The following is a 17,894-nucleotide window of genomic DNA, read 5'->3' as shown; positions in this document are numbered from 1 at the left end:
TATTGGCAGATGTCGCCATGAGGAAATACTCATATTCTGTATTCGGGGTCGTTTCCTCGAACACTATATTGTGGCTCCAACTAGGGTTCAGTCTATTTTATAAGGGAAACCTGATTGAGGGCTACAAAATTTCAGGCGGTATGGTCAGGGTGAATTATCAGAAATCTTTTCCCAGGGTGGAAAACTCAATTACAAGTGGATACAGGTTCAAGGTGAGACGCGGAAGGTTTTGGGGTAATATGCGGGAATGTTTTTTCACGCAGAGGCTGGTGAGGGCCTCGAACGTGTTGCCTGTGGAAGTGTTGGAGGCAGGCACGATAGCAAGGTTTGAGATGTATCGTTATAGACATGCATGGCGGTAAATGGAGAGATCATTTGGGCAATAAGTAGTAATGGATTGTTCTGATATATTCGAAGAATGTTTCAGTGGAAACACAATATATAAACATGAATTTATTCATATTTACATAGAACATAGAACACAGAGTGCAGAAGGAGGCCATTCGGCCCATCGAGTCTGCACCGACCCATTTCAGCCCTCACTTCCACCCTATCCCGTAACCCAATAATCCGATCAAACCTTTTGGACACTAAGGGCAATTTATCATGGGTTATCCACCTAACCTGCACCTCTTTCGACTGTGGGAGGAAACCGGAGCATCCGGAGGAAACCCACGCACACAGTGGGAGAACGTGCAGTCTCCGCACAGACGGTGGTCCAGCGGGGAATCAAACCTGGGACCCTGACGCTGCGATGCCACAGTGCTATCCACTTGTGCTACTGAGGTACATCGAAGTTTGGAACAGTACTTTAAGTCAAATAATAAATTAAAAACATCTTCTGATTGGGAACCATTGTATCTGATCAAGATGATTTAATTCATATTACAAAATTCATGAAGTCAAATACACTAAAAGTAAAATTTGCAAACTCCTGTGTGACTTACTGGTTCTTTGCAGTATTTTCTTGCATTCTTAAAAGAAATACAAGTTATTAGAAATCATGTGAAAATCAACGGAAAAACGTTTCTGAAATATCACAGTAAGACCACAAAGAACCACAGAACTATAGCAACGTTTCGGTGAAGAAATAAATCATTCAGCCCATCGTGCCTTGGCAAACCAAAAAGTAAAAAAATGCGAGTCACTCCTTTTAATTAAATTTTCCAGCACCTGTTCAGAAATATTGCAATTTATGGCATGTCAGATACAGGTCCATGTAACTTTTAAACAAGTTCCGCGTTTTGGCTTCATGCACCAACTTGGGGATTGGATTCCAGCCGGCCATCGCCCTCTCGTGAAAAAGATTTTCATCATGCCTTCTCTAAAAAGTTACCAATCGACGTAAATCTATGTCCCGGTAATTGACCTCTTAGTTAGGGGAAATATGTCTTTTCTGTCTATCCTGTCTAGCCTTCTTATAATTCTGTACACCTCAATTAGGTCACCCCTAACCTCTAAGGAAAGAAAACATAACCGAACCAAGCTCTTCCCCCAGCTGCAATTTGTACGCCTTAGCAACATTATTTCAAATATCTTTTGCATTCTCTCCAGAGCAATTAGGTCGTTCCTTTAATGTGGGGACTGGAAATGTACACAAACCCCAGCTGTGGCCGAACCAGCGTTTTATATAATCCCAAACCAGATCCATGATTTTGATTTAAATAACTCGCCCAATAAAGGAATGTCTTCCATCTGCTTTTTGGACCACTTTGTCCACCTGCCCTCCAAGCCCGCTCACTGCAGCAAAACCTCTTAATGTCTTCCTGTTTATTGAATATGCGCTATCACACGTTTTTGTGGCCTCTCATTCACTTTGTGCCCATTAGACCAATGACATATAAACAAAAACATGCTGCTACGTTCCATCACAATTAATGACCCATTGCTATATTTACTGTAGTCCGGTTAAATTGCATTTTAAATAGTCACCATGTAAAAATAAGCAGAATCTAGACGCTTCAAAATATAAAATATTACGTTAGACCACTGATTCAACAGATTGAAATTTCTTGCTTGGCAGCAATCGACATAATTCACAATCACAAAATTTCCCACGAGAAAATGAAATGGGAAAACATAACAGAGCGCAAGTATTTTAATTAAAACTAGAAAGTGTTCAGGATGGGGCAATGCAACGTTCTGCACTGCTGCTTTCGACATGTCTTCATTTTGGCATTATGGATGTTGCGTTCTACTGTGATTAGCATGCACCTAGAAAATGGATATCTCATACCAGCTCTTCTACTCTGACTCTTTCCTCTTCCTCTCAGAATCATCGATTGGGTTGAACTTGTCATCATCTTCGACCATTCAGCCGGCGCATTCAGTGTGAAGGCACAAGCTGGCACAACTTCCCTTCCCTTTCCATAGCACAATTCCAAAGGGACAGCCTCTCAGCCACTTCCGTTTGAACAGCATTTGTCAACTCAGACGTCTGAGGGACAAATCTCCTTTACCTCCCCTCCTTTCACCATTCACGTCCGAGACACTTCTCTTAATTGAAACAGTGATTTGCTTGCATTTACTTCAATATCATACAGAACATTTGTCGCTTTGGCCTTGTCCCTCTGACATTGGCAGGCCCATTGCAAATTTTCTGATCGCATTGGCAAGACACCTTTGTTTTATCTGCATCCATCATTCTGAGCTGCTGGTCGCCTGTATTTTTTCTAAGACCATAAAGCCATATGAAACAGGAGTACATCTCGGCCATTGGTTATTGGAGCTTGCTGAAGCATTCAATAACGTAACGGATTCTCTGATTGCGTGCTTAGCTCCAACTGGCTCAACCCCAATTCCACCAATAACTATTCACACATTCTGGATCAAAAATATTTACACCTCAGCATTGAGTATATTGACTCAGATTAAATTTCTCTACGTGGAAGATAATTGCAAAATTTCCTCCTCACATTCATCATGAATGGAATGTCCCAGACGTTTTAGACCACCGAGAGGGGTAACATCCTTTCAGAATTGATCCTACGAAGCCCACTCAATATTTTAAACGTTTTACGAAGGTTACTTCTCATTCTTCTGATCTCCAATACAAATATGCCGCCCCTCCTAATAAGGCACCCCTTCATACTCGAAATCAATTTAATGGATATCCCGTGAACTGCGTTCATTGTCGCTATATCTTTGCTTATGTAGGGAGATCAAATTGTGCACAGTGCCCTGGATGCAGTCTGACCAATACCCTGAATTGTTGTCGAAAGGCTTCCATAGTTTCATAAACAATTCCCCTTAGAATTAATTTCAACTTTCCAGTTGCCGCCTGAATGCTTGCTCCTTTTCATACATGCACCGGGGCACCCAGATTTCTCTGAACTTCTTCGATTAATCTCATATGCTGTTTTTCTTTTCTTATTACCAAAGCGGAAACTTCATTTATCTGCCTTTGACTCCATCTGCCATGTTTCCGCTCACTTAACCTATATATATCCCTTTCCATACTAATTGTAGCCCACAGACAATTTCCTTATGGTCTATAACGGTTTCATCAGAAAATCTGCCTATGATATAATCAGTTCCTTTATGAAATTAATTCACACATGTGGAAATACACATGACCCAAGCGCTTATCCTTAGGTACAATTGTTAGGGTTTTCCGGCCTGTAAATATCGCATTCATTGCTTTGACAAAGAGTCATCCAGGCTCGAAACGCTAATTCGCCCTCTCTCCACAGATGCTGTCAGCCCTGCTACGATTGCCAAATATTTTATGTTGTTTCTGATTCCAGCACCCGCTGTAATTTGCTTTTAAGTTTACATTTATCATGGCTCACTGCATGCAATTAGTTACAGTGTGAAGTCTTACAACACCAGGTTAAAGTCCAACAGGTTTGTTTCGAAGCACTGGGTTCAGAGCATTGCTCCTTCCTCAGGTGAACGAAGAGGTAGAATCCAGGAACATATATACAGGCAAAGTCAAAAATGCAAGACTATTCTTTGAATGCGAGTGTTTGCCGGCAATTAAGCCTTTACAGGTGCAGATGGAGCAGGTTAAAGAGTTGTGAATTGTCTCAAGCCAGGACAGTTGGTAGGATTTCACAAGCCCAGGTAAGATGGTGGGGGGAGGGGGGGGCGGCGGAATGTAATGCGACATGAGTCCAAGGTCCCGGTTGAGGCTGTACTCATGTGTGCAGAACTTGGCAATAAGTTTATGATCGGGGATTCTGCGTTGTGTTTCCTGAAGGCCGCCTTGACCAACAATTACCTGAACATCAGAGGCTGAATGCCCTTGACTGCTGAAGTGTTCCCTGACTGGAAGGGAGCATTTCTGCCTGGCGATTGTTGCACGATGTCCGTTCGTCCGTTGTCGCAAGCCTGCATGGTGTCGCCAATGTACGATGCTTCGGGACATCCTTCCCTGCAACGTATGAGGTAGACAACATTGGCCGAGTCACACGAGTATGTACCACGTGCCTGTTTCTTACGTGTACTGGTGGTACCCCTGTCGATAATCTGGCATGTCATGCGGAGATTGCCATGGCAGTGTTGTGTGGCGTCGTTGTCACTGTTCTGAAGACTGTGTAGTTTGCTGCAAACAATGGTTTGTTTGAGGTTGTGCGGTTGTTTGAAAGCAAGTAGTGTGGGTGTGGGGATGGCCTTGGCAAGATGTTCGCCTTCATCAATGACGTGTTGATGTCTGCGAACTTGCCACTACTTGCCTTCAAACAACCGCGCAACCTCAAACAAACCATTAATAGCAGCAAACTCCCCAGCCTTCAGAATAGCGACCACGACACCACACAACACTGCCATGGCAATCTCTGCAAGATGTGTCAGGTCATCGACATGGGTACCACCATTACCAGCGAGAACACTACCCAGCGGGTACGTGGTACATATTCGTGCGACTCGGCCGACGCTGTCTACCTCATATGCTGCAGAAAACGATGTCCTGAAGCGTGGTATATTGGCGAGACCATGCAGACACTACGACAATGGATGAACGAATGTTGTGCAAAAATCGTCAAGCAGGAATGTTCCCTTCCAGTCGTGGAACACTTCAGCAGTCAAGGGCATGCAGCCTCTGATCTTCGGGTAAGCGTTCTCCAAGGCGGCCTTCAGGACGTGACAATGCAGAATCGCTGAGCAGAAACTCCGCATACACGAGTATGGCCTGAACCGGGTCCTTGGATTCATGTCGTATTTTATTCACAACCCCGCACCATCTGGCCTGGGCTTGCGAAATCCTACCAACTGTCCTGGCTTGAGACAATTCACACATCTTTAACCTGCTCTATCAGGATCTGTAAAGACTTAATTATCTGCAAAGACTCGTATTCAAAATACCGTCTTGTATTTTTGACTTTGTCTATATATGTGTTTCTGGAAACTACCTACCTCTTTATTCGCCTGAGGAAGGAGCAGTGCTCCGAAAGCTAGTGATTCGAAACAAACCCGTTGGATTTACCCTCGTGTTGTAAGACTTGTTACTGTGCTCACCCCAGACCAGCGAAGGCATCTCCACATCATTACAATTAGTTAACCAATGCATTAACATTGATAATATATCACCCTCAACAACATGAAATGTTACAGTAATCTTTTATGTGGCAACTTATTCAATGTACTTTGGAATTATAACTACTCTACACCGACTGCTTCCCCTTTATCCAGTTTTTTAATACCTGAAATTAAACACAATTTCCCCAATTTTCTCTCACAAACCCATGCTGACTCCATTTGATTATATTTCGATCTTCTATATATTCTGCTGCTACTTAATCCATCATGGATTCTTGTATTTTCTAAATGAGTGATGTTAGGTTACTCGGCTGTCATGAAAACCATAGCATCCCAACAGTGCAGAAGGAGTCCATTCCATCCAATGTCTGCACCGATGCTCCGAAGGAGTACTTTATCTCTGCCTATACTCCACCCTTTCCCCGAAACACCAACTTACCTTCTTGCACACCAAGGGACAGTTTAGCACGGCCCATCAACCTAATCTACAGGTCTTTGAATTCCTGGAAGAAACTGAAGCACCGGAGGAAACCCGCCAGTCACGGAGACTATCTGCAAACTCCACATAATGCCCTGCATCCGCGTCCCTGGCGCTGTGAGGTCGCAATGCTCACTACTTTGCCACCATGCCGCTGCTTTCTATTTCCCTGCTTCTTTGAACAAAAGTGATACATTAGCGCTTTTCGTATCCTTTGGGAGTATTTTAAAATGCAGATAAGCTTAAAATGTGACTTGAAATACATTTTCTGCAACCACATATTTCATGATGCACGAATGCAGGCCACCAGGTCAGGATCTGTCTTATTGGTTTCGCTGGTACTCATGTCTAGTGTTCGTGATTGTTTTACGTTCCTGTCCCCCTTTTCTTTATTGATTATATACCATGGGTTTTATTTTCAGTCCTATACTATGAAGGCAGATGTAAGATACTTTTTCAAAACCTTTGTGCCTTTCTTGCCATTAAGAGATTCCCAGTCTAAGCCCTTAGTGGCCAACTATCCCGTTTACCATTTATTGGCTTTATATATTCCAAGAAAAGTTTGTACTTCTGCTTTTATATTTCAGCACGTTTTCTCCCATTTAACAATGTATTTATCTTTCTTATTTTGGTTTAATCCTTTGTTATTTTCCCTAATCTTCTCAGCACTCAGGATTGCAATACCATCGTTGCAATGTTCTACATCTATTCTTTAAATTTGGTATCATTCTTCTATGTCTTAGCTTGCCATATGGAATCCATCCTTCTCGTACAACCTTTCTCACTCAATGGAACATGACCTTGTTGAGAGGTATGGTGGATCTCCTTAAATATATACTTCCATTTCTTCATGTCTAATTCTTCAATTTATTTTCTATTACACGTTCGCCAAAGCCTGTCTTTACAACATTGCAAGTGCCTTTATTTTAGCTGAATGCTCTATATTCAGACTCACCATGTTCAACCTCAAACTATCATGTCATGGCAAATCTTATAGGGAGGGGGATGGGATGCATTGCTATGGTGTCATTTATTATTCGTGTCTCATGAGAAATTGTCAGATCTAAAAAACCCAGCTCCCGATCTGCTACCGGAATGTATTGTTCTGGGATAAGCTCCCAACCACGACTCCAGCAGCCCATCCTTCAGACTCTCTGCTTCGCCAATTTGATTCCATCAATCAATATAAGAATTAAAATCTCCCATGACATTTGCAATATTTTTCTTGCACGCTCCCATTATATCTCCACCTTACTGCCATACCGACCCTTCTGCAGTAGGTCCACTGCGACAGTCTGTTGAAGATCAAGCAATCTGTGACACAGAGTCATCTTACAAGTAAGCATTTGATTGTGTTCCAGGTTCAATATTGAGTTCAATAATTTTAGGTTGCCAACGCCTTCCTCATTCTATTCTTTTCCTCTTACTTATTTTCTCTTCGTTGCTGTTTTGTTACTTGCTTTGTGTTCCGATAAGAACTCTTTACCCATTCACAGTTCCTCCAGATGAATATTGTTTTGGTTCTTTACCCATCCCTTTGACTTTACTCCAGGTAATCTTTGTCATGTAATCCCTACTTCCCACCACCCTATCACAAATCTCACATTTTGATCCTCTTTCCATCTGCTCTCTTAATTTTCTCAATAGCTATTTGATTTCTAACTGCTTCCTTTTATAATGTATCGGTAAGGGCGTTAGATTTTCTCACCCTACCTATGCGGTCTGATCCGCTGAATATATACAACGTTTGCTATTTACATTCTTCGTTGTTTTGTTCTTGAACTGTTTTCATAATAGTGCAGATAATGGGGTTATCATTTTACTAAATATGTTAAATAAATGTGAATTCCCCCATACTTGAACCACCTGATTTTCAGTCACTGAAAATTACTCAACATCTATACTGGATTTGCTTAATTGAAATGATCACTGACACCAGGCATTTCTACATATGCGTTAATTCATGACCAAATGTGATTCTTCTGTTACTGACGAAGCTCGATGAATTCAGAATCAGAAATTCCAGTGCGTGGCTCACCATCACTTTTCGCTCCTAATAAAACAAACAATGAAAAGCAGATCGAGCAATTGCTGATGTATTCACTGCATGTACATCACACTTTGATCGAATTGTCAGTCCAGACTGTAAGTTCGAAAGGGAAACCCAAGGAGTTGGCACATTCTCGGCACTCAGGGTCAATAAACCTAACCCTCTCGTCTTTGGACTGTGGGAGGAAAGCGGAACACCCGTAGGGAACTCACGCGGATACAGGGAGAACGTACGAACTCCACACAGCCAACGACCCAAGGCTGGAATTGAACCGGAATCCTGGAGCTATGAGGCAGTAGTGTTCCACGGTGTGTTCAGACTGGAACAGCCTATTTAATGGGAAAGCTGTGTGCCTGTCTTTGGGGAGGAAAAGGGTGGCGATAGTCTCACCATATTTGATTCCGGAAAATTATTCAAAATACACGGGTAAGAAAGGATGGTTGTAGTCTGAGATTTTGTTTGAAATAAGATCTGTTTTCGGAGGAGCATTTCTGAGGACCATCTGGGATCCGGAGGAGCAAATAATTTACATCTTCCGAAACGTACGTCAGGCATATTTTAAAAACTGGACAATAGTTTGAATTCCGCGGTTGCCGTTTCAATGAAATTCACTGCAAGATAACATAGGACGAGCAGTTATAGGTTGGAAATTCGATGTCACTCATTTTACAGCAGCACCAAAGATGGAACCACTTACATTAAAACAGCCCCTCCAACGGGGTCAAAGGTCACAAGGCACGATATCAGCAAGATTAATTAATCACCAGGACACACACTGAGCTGTTAGGGCAGGTAAAACAATTAAGCAAAGAGGTTGTGCATAAGGAACATCGGGAAAACGAAGAGCTATATTTAATGTGGGAGTTCTTCGCCACGCACCCTGTACACGACTGCTCCCCGTCGCCACGGTAGAAAATGTTCACCACTGCCTTAAAACGCTGAGGGTGAGAGGGAGACTTATAGCAATATTATTTTTGTTACTGTCACAAGTAGGCTTCCATCAACACTGCAATGAAGTTACTGTGAAAATCCCCTAGTTGCCACACTGCGGCGCCTGTTCGGGTTCACAGAGGGAGAATTCAGAATGACCAAATCACCGAACAAGCCAGTCGTTCGGGGCTTGTGGGAGGAAAAAGAAATACCCGGAGGAAACCCATGCAGGCACGTGGAGAATGTGCAGACTCCACACAGACAGTGACCGAAACCGGGAATAGAACCTGCCACCCTGGCACTGTGAAGCAACAGTGCTAAGCACTGTGTTACTGTGCCGCCCATATTTCCGCCCCCAGGAACATAAAATGCTCCCCTAAGGAAATGCACACCTATCAGATTGATCGGCAGCTGAATGTCCCAGGAGGGCTAGAATTCAATAGAGGGCGCTGCTAGCAACGCAGTCAGTCCCAAGGAGACCAAAGTACCCGCACCCAAGGGTGCACGACAGACTTTTGTACAGAGGGAAGGTTCATAGGTGGAGCAGAGGGTGTGGTGGCTCGGGATTTGAAGGAAGGCACACCGGGAGTGGTACCATCTTGTGGCGCGAGCGCTACACACAATGCCCACAACCAATCCAACATGTACAACTCATTTCTGCCTTTTAAACTTCGATGGTTAAAAGCGAGCCCTCTTATGGAGGCGAAAGCAGAATTAGGCAACTAATATCCACCTAATTGGCCTGTCATGTGTATCAATATATACACGGGACTTTGTGACGGCAGGGACCTGACTGTTTCACCGCCCCCGACACACTGTCTTGTGCAGCGCAGGATGAATAGGGCAGCAGGGGATTTACAATGCGTTTGCTTTACGTAACTCTGCTTTAAACACATCTGAGGGGCGGGGGGGGGATTTAGAGGGTTGGACAGGTATATCATTAGTGCCAGGAGACCCCCGTTGCCGGATAAAATATGCGAGAACCAGAGAGATCTTGGACTGTTGAACGACTGGATCAGGTTTCAAACATAGGGAAGAATTTGGAAAACAGGAGGAAATTCCAAAAGCAAGAGTCTTTGCTCAACTAGGGGTCAATGTACAATTGTGGATGAATAAGCGGTGCTTAGTTTACGTTAATATACGATCAGCAGAGTTTGACATGTTGAATTTCAAGGAGGCCCACATAAGCAGCCGACAATGGGATATAGATTAGCTAACTGACTTGCAAAACACTTGGAAGATGGAATATAACGGGGGAAAATGTGGACTCGCCCAACCCTCAGAAAAACGAAAAAATTAGCATGTTATTTACATGGGAGGAGAATGCAGCACTTTGAGTCACCGAGGGACTCTGGTATTCCGCACATGAATCAGGCACAATAGATTAAGAAGGGAAATTGAATTTGATGTTTATTGTTAAGGTTAGGAGTTTAATGGTAGGGCTACTTTGCTACAGTTACCCATGCTTCTGATAAGAACGCATTTGGACTAGCCTATATAGTTTATGTGCCCTTCTTTAAGTATTTATATGATTGCAGCAGCTCAGAGAATATTCACTGGTTCTATGACTGGAATGGTGGCAAGTCGGGGGTGGGATCTATTAGATTACGAGAAATGGTTTGACAGTGGTTATATCCATTGAATTTATAAGACTGTTCCATTTAACATTTCAAGTGTATCTAGAAATTGTGCAGTAAAGGTTAAGTTGGGCAGCACGGTAGCATTGTGTATAGAACAAATGCTTCACAGCTCCAGGGTCCCAGGTTCGATTCCGGCTTGGGTCACTGTCTGTGCGGAGTCTTCCCATCCTCCCCGTGTGTGCGTGGTGCTCCGGGTGCTCCGGTTTCCTCACAGTCCAAAGATGTGTAGGTTAGGTGGATTGGCCATGATAGATTGCCCTTAATGTCCAAAATTGCCCTTAGTGTTGGGTGAGGTTACTGGGTTATGGGGAAAGGGTGGAGGTGTTGACCTTCGGTAGGGTGCTCTTTCCAAGAGCCGGTGCAGACTCGATGGGCCGAATGGCTCCCTTCTGCACTGTAATTGTGTGACAAGTTAATAAGGGGCTGCCCAACCCACTCACATAACTAAGTGACAGTTAACTGTCTGTCACCTAAAGCCCAATTAGAAGGCACTGATTATAAATGCTTTGATCTAAAGTTACCAGGTGGGAGAGTCATCTCAGGCCTATTTAAAAGAGCGATTTGAAACTCATTCCCAGTGAGCACTCACACTGATCTAACGGATACATCCGGAACGAGACACATCGAAGAGTGAGTTTGGGAATTTGAAGCTAGGTTGGAAGCTGGGTAGGGGTAGATAGGGAAAGGTATTTTTTAATCTCTTGATTTGTTGCACAAATTTCCAGGGAGTGGCCTTGCCTTGCTGCAGGTGACTACAAGGGAGAAAGCTGATTGCGAGTAGCTGCTCAGGCAGGTCCGTCCTCCCTATCTGTAGCGGAGCTGAGCGGGAGAAATCGGGACCACAGTATGAGAAGGTAAGTGGTATTGTGTCTACATCTCGCCGTGTTTTCAATTTTTGGATGATAATAAAATTGAACAGTGACGCCACAATAAAGCTGCGACCTGATTGGCTGGTAGGGAATCTGTGTTAAATGTGATATAAAAACATTGCAAAATGTAATTAAAGCTAATTACTTAACTATGTAGAGGAGTAATTAAACTTGAGGGTGGACATTAGTATTTAGCATTTAATTTTGCAGTAAAGATCTAGCGCCAGGGACTATATAGTTAATCATAACTTAATGTAATAAAGATTTAAGTATTTATTTTGAAGCAATTAACTAATGCTTAAGGGGGCGGCAAAGGGCGGGCATCAGCAAATTGAGGGACCTGTTCATTGGCGGGAGGTTCGCGGGCCTGGGGGAACTGGAAGATAAATTTGGCCTTCCCCAAGGGAACATGTTCAGATACCTGCAGGTTAAGGCGTTTGCTAGGCGACAGGTAGAGGGATTCCCTTTGCTGCCCTCGCAGGAGACGATGGACAGAGTGCTTTCGGGGGTGTGGGTCGGAGAGGGGAAGGTGTCTGACATCTATAAGGTAATGCAGGAGGTGGAGAAGTCGTCAGTGGAGGAGCTGAAGGCTAAATGGGAGGAGGAACTCGGGGAGCAGATAGAGGACGGGACTTGGGAGGATGCCTTGGAGAGAGTTAACTCTTCCTCCTCATGTGCGAGGGTTAGTCTCATCCAATTTAAGGTGCTGCACCGGGCCCATATGTCCGGGACCAGGATGAGTAGGTTCTTTGGGGGTGAGGACAGTTGCACCAGATGTTCGGGGAGTCCAGCGAACCACGCCCATATCTTCTGGGCATGCCCAGCACTGGAAGAATTTTGGAAGGGGGTAGCGGGGACGGTGACGAGGGTGGTTGGATCCAGGGTCAAACCAGGGTGGGGACTCGCGATTTTTGGCGTGTTCATTATTATAGTGTCTATTCTGTAACTTTACAATGTGTTAATCTGCGTTGTTGTTAAAACGCTGTGTTGTTCATGGAGGTGGGGCAAATGTATAGGATTGTTAATATTATTGTTATTTTGGGTATTTTTCTAAGGTGAGTCATTATTGTATAAAATCAAAATTTTTTCAATAAAAATTATTGCAAAAAAAAAATTAACTAATGCTTAAATGTCACTCAGTGCGTGGGTGCAGTGCTCGAAATGTGAGATGTGGGATATCCGCGTTACGGTCGACTACGATTGCCGGAAATGTAACCAATGGCAGCTCCTCACAGACTGCATGGTTCTGTTGGAGTAGCAGTTGGATGCACTTAGGAGCATGCAGGTGGTAGAAAGCGTCATAGATATTTGTTACAGGGACGTGGTCAAAACCGAGGTGCAGGCAGACAGACCGTTAACCGCTTTCAAGGGCAGGCAGGCGGTGCAGGAATCCGCTGGGGCTTTCCTCTCGCTAACAGGCATACGTTTTAGATACTGTTGGGAGGGAATACCCGACCAGGGAAAAACAACTGCAGCTAGAACACCAGCAACACAACTGGATCTGCTACTCAGCAGGAGAGGGAAAGGTTCAGGAGTCTGGTAGTTATAGGGACTCTATAATAATGGGCACAGATATGCGCTTCTGTGGACGTGAGACTCCAGGATGGTATTTGCCTCCCTGATCCTCGGGCCAAGGATGCCTCTGAATGAACACGGGACATCCTGAATGGGGAGGGCGAAGAGCCAGAGGTCGTAGTACACACAGGTACAAACGACATAGGCAGGAGCAAGAAGAGTGATGAGGTCCTGCAGAAGGAGTTCAGCGAGTTACACAATAAGCTAAAAAGCAGAACATCTGGGGTTGTAATCTCAGGATGACTCTCTGTGCCACTTGCCAGTGAGGCTAGAAATAGAAAGATAGTACAGCTAAATACGTGGCTAAACTAGTGGTGTAGGAGAGACTGTTTCAGATTTCTGGGCCACTGAGATCTCTTCAGGGGCAGATGTCACCTGTGCAAGAAGGACGGTTTGCATCTAGACTTGAGGAGCACAAATATCCTGGCTGCGAGATTTGAAAAAATGAAAGGAACATCGCTTATTATCACAAGTAGGCTTCAAATTAAGTTACTGTGATAAGCCTAGTCGCCACATTCCGCCGTCTATTCAGGGAGTCTGGTACGGGTTGGTAGAGTTACTCTGGAGGATTTAAATGGTATGACAGGGGGCTTGGAAGCAGAGCGCTAGCTTAGAAGGTGTAATAATGGAAGGGGAAATTCAGATCAAAAATACGAGAACGACACCATCCTGTCTGCTCAAATGCAGTGGTTTGAATTGCATTTGCTTTAACGCCAGAAGCATAGCGGGGAACGCAAATTAACTAAGAGCACTTATTAGTACTTAGAAATATAATATGGCTGTCACAGAAACGTGGTTAAAGGAAGGGCAGGATTGATAGCTGCACGTTGGAGGATACAGATGCTTCAAGAGAGATCGAGGGGGTTGTAAAAGGGGTGGGGGAGTAGCATTGCTGGTTAAGGAGACTATTATAGCCGTACTGCGGGAGGACACCTCGGAGGGTTGATACAATGAGCCAGTCCGGGTAATGCTGAGGAATTGGAAGTGGAAATCAGAATCCTGGGGGATTATTACAAGCCCACCAACTGCCAGCGAGCGATAGAGGAGCAGATAGGCAGAGATTTTGGATAGGTGCAAATGTAACAGGATTGTTATGGTAGGGGATTTTTTCTTTCCCCTGTTGTGACTGAGCTCACTTTCTGCTAGGGGCTTGGATGGAGCAGAGTTTGCAAGGTGTATCCAGGAAGGCTTCTTGATGAAATGTGCAGACTGTTCAATTAGGGAAGCGGTAGTACTGGGTCTGGTAGTGAATGAGCCTGGACAGGTGGTTGAGGGTTCAATAGGGAAACATGTTGGGAATAGTGACCTCAATTTCGTACGTTTTAATGTACGTTTGGATAGGGATGCAGGTAACTCTTGCGTTAAGGTGCTAAACTGGAGAAAGGCAATTACGATAACATTAGACAGGAATTTAAGAATTTGGATTGGGTACGGCTGTTGGGTGGAAGATTAACAACGGACATGTGGGAGTCTTCGAGCGACAATTTAGCAGGATTCAGGAAAGTCACGTTCCTGAGGGAACGAAGGAAAAGTTTGGGAAGTTTAGGAAGCCTTGGATAACGAGAGATATTGTGAACCTAGTCAAAAAAGAAGGCTTCTCTACGGCCTAGAAGGGTGGGGACAGTTTAAACCAGGGGTGGGCAAACTACGGCCCGCGGGCCACATGCGGCCCGCCAAAGGTCTTTATGCGGCCCACCAAGTCATTAAAAAAAAAAAATTGTTTAAAAAAAAAAATTTTTTTTTTAATAAATTTTTTTTTTAAGGTTAATGGGGGGGGGGGGGTGCTGTTGGGTTACTTACTGATATAGGGTGGATACGTTGACTTGAGTAGGGTGATCATTGCTCGGCACAGCGTCGAGGGCCGAAGGGCCTGTTCTGTGCTGTACTGTTCTATGTTCAATATGAGGCGCCCAGAATCATAACCGGGTGAAGTAATTATTTTACTTAATATACTATGCGGCCCTTTAAAATTGTGAATTTCTGAATGTGGCCCTTGCACGGAAAAGTTTGCCCACCCCTACTCTAAACCCTTGAGAAGTATAAAGGAAGTAGGAAGCTACGGGAAAATAGGAGGGCTAGGAGGGGGTCATGAAAAGCCCTTGGAAAGTAGGATTAAGGTGAATGTCAAAACTCTTTACTTGTATGTAAAACACAAGAGGGTGACCACTTCAGAACAGTGTGAGGAATCTATGTGTTGAGCTAGAAGAAACGGGCGAGGTACTAAAAGAGTACTTTGCATCAACGTTCAGCAAACAAAGGGACTTTGTGGAAAATGGTTCTTGGGTAGGGTGTGTGGACAGTCTGGATCATGTTAACATCGAAAAGGAGGAGGTATTGGGCCTATTAAAAGATTGAAAGGTAGATACGTCTCAAGGACCGGATGGGATTTATCCCACAAAACAGAGGGATGCAAGGGAGGAAATTACTAGGGCCTTGACTGACGACTTTCCATCCTTGTTGGCTACAGGTGAGATGCTAGAGGACTGGAGAATAGCTAATGTAGTGCCACTGTTTCAGAAAGGCAGCAGCGATAATCCTGGAAACTATTGGCCAGTGAACCTCACGTCAGTAGTAGGTAAATTATTGGAAGAATTCTCAGGACAAGATTTAAACCCATTTGGAAACAAAATTGACTCATGAGCGATAGACAATATGGTTTTGGGAAGGGCGGGGGGGGGGGGGGTTCGTGCCTTACTAATTTGATAGGATTTTTGAGGAGGTGACAAAGATGATCGATGAGGGGAGGGCGGTGGATGTTGTTGACATGGACTTCAGAAAAACCTTTGACATGGTGCCGCCTAGTAGACTGGTACATAAGGTGAAGTCACATTGGATCAGAGGTGAGGTAATAGGATGGATACAGTACTGGCTCGATCACGGAAGGCAAAGCGTAGCAGTAGATGGGTGTTTTTCTGAATGGAATGTTGTGACTTGTGGTGTTCCACAGGGATCTGTGCTGGGGTCTCGATTTGGAGGAAAATGTAGCTGGTCTGATCAGCGAGTTTGCATTTGACACCTATGTTCGTGGAGTGGCAGATAGTGTCCAGGATTGTCAAAGGACACAGCAGGACATAGATCAGTTTGTGACTTGGGCAGCGAAATGGCAAATGGTGTTTAATCCGGACAAATGTGAGGACAAATCTAAGAAATATAGAAAGCCAGAGAGATCTGGGTATGCAGGTCCACAGAGTTTTGAAGGTGGCCACACAAGTGGAAAAGTTAGTCAAGAAAGCATACGGAAAGCTTCCCTTCATTGGACCGGGCATCGAGTATAAAAACTGGCAAGTCATGCTGCAGTTGTATAGAACGTTGATAAGTCCGCACTTGGAATATTTCCCACAATTCCTGTCGCCACTACTAGAAGGATATGGAAGCTTTGGAGAGGGTGCAGGGGAGGTTTACCAGGATGTTGCCAGGCCTGGAGGGACTTAGGGTGTGGAGATGCCGGCGTTGGACTGGGGTGAGCACAGTAAGACGTCTTACAACACCAGGTTAAAGTCCAACAGGTTTGTTTCAAACACGAGCTTTCGGAGCGCAGCTCCTTCCTCAGGGACTTAGCTATGCGGAGCGGCTGAATAGACTTGGACTGTTTTCATTAGAAAAACGGAGGTTGAGGTGATGAGCTGATCGAGGTCTATAAGGTTATGAGGGGCATGGATATAATGGATGGGCAGGCACTCTTTCCCAGGGTGGAGGGGTCAATCACCAGGTGGCCTAGTTTTAAGGTCCGTGGGGCAAAGTTTAGAGGAGAAGCGCGAGGCTGTTCTTTTTACACAGAGCACAGAGGGTAGTGAGTGCCTGGAATTAGAATTAGAATTAGAATTAGAACAGTACAGCACAGAACAGGCCCTTCGGCCCTCAATGTTGTGCCGAGCAATGATCACCCTACCCAAGCCCACGAATCCACCCTACACCAGTAACCCAACAACCCCCATTAACATTATTATTTTTTAGGACACTAAGGGCAATTTAGCCTGGCCAATCCACCTAACCCGCACATCTTTGGACTGCGTTGCCATGGGAGGTTGTGGAAGCAGATATATTAACGGCGTTCAAAAGACATTTTGACAAATACATGAATAGGATGGGTATAGAGGGATATGGCACAAGGAAGCGCTTAGGGTTTTGGCAATGTTTGGTATCATGACCGGGACAGACTTGGCGGGTGGCAAGGCCTCTCCCACTGCTGTATTGTTGCTTGTTCGTTAAGGTGAGAAGAATGAAATGTGTTCTTCCTGAAATGCTACCGGTCCTTAGGGAGCGTGACAAGGTGGGTGCCCCTTTCAACCAAAGGTAGTGAGGGATTTGGGGCAAAGACGTGTGTATCGAGTTTGGTCGCAGATTAATCATGATTTTATTGAATTGACAGATGAGCCTCCATGGATTGAAAATCGTAGACATTTTCTGTGTTGCTTTGGACTGAAATAATCCATTCCATTTTATTCTTCTTTGATTTCCTTCTGCATCAATGGACGAAAGTGGCCCGCCATTTTCGATTGAGGTAACTAATTTGGTGTGATGTATCAGCCTTATCCCTGCGCATAAGTACCGGGATTTATTTTGAACAGGCAATAGGTTTCATGGAATATTTTCTAAAGCATGGAATAAAAGTAGCTGATACTACCGTTGAGTTGGTAAACTCTATCTATGACTACATGAGCAGAAAACCAAGGTGATTGGAAAGAAATTGAGAAAAACAGAGATAAAGAAAGGAAATTGAGCAATTAGAGGGGGAAAAGGCATGCCATATATGTACAAAGATTGTAAAATGTCACTTTTATAACACCCATCGACTACATAAATAAGTCTCAATATGTATTTTACAAATTGCCACTGTGAACTTGCCCGCACCCTCCAGGTCTTTGTACCTTATC

General features: G+C 44.2%; 1 protein-coding gene across 1 annotated transcript in view; it reads right to left on the bottom strand.

Annotated features, from left to right (window-relative positions):
• The window catches only part of LOC119975530 (zinc-binding protein A33-like), a 556,168-nt gene that overhangs the window by 340,448 nt on the left and 197,826 nt on the right, over window positions 1-17,894 (bottom strand). The window contains exons 38-39 of the mRNA XM_038815321.1: window positions 7,995-8,009; window positions 948-974 (exon numbers count right to left, since the gene is read on the bottom strand). Coding sequence (XP_038671249.1) covers window positions 948-974; window positions 7,995-8,009 — 42 coding nt within the window. The remainder of the gene's footprint in view (window positions 1-947; window positions 975-7,994; window positions 8,010-17,894) is intronic.

This window comes from Scyliorhinus canicula, chromosome 13, assembly GCF_902713615.1.
Source record: "Scyliorhinus canicula chromosome 13, sScyCan1.1, whole genome shotgun sequence".
NCBI classification, from domain to species: Eukaryota; Metazoa; Chordata; class Chondrichthyes; order Carcharhiniformes; family Scyliorhinidae; genus Scyliorhinus; species Scyliorhinus canicula.
The sequence above is the reverse complement of the archived record's forward strand: the minus strand, read 5'-3'. Positions and strand labels throughout refer to the sequence as shown.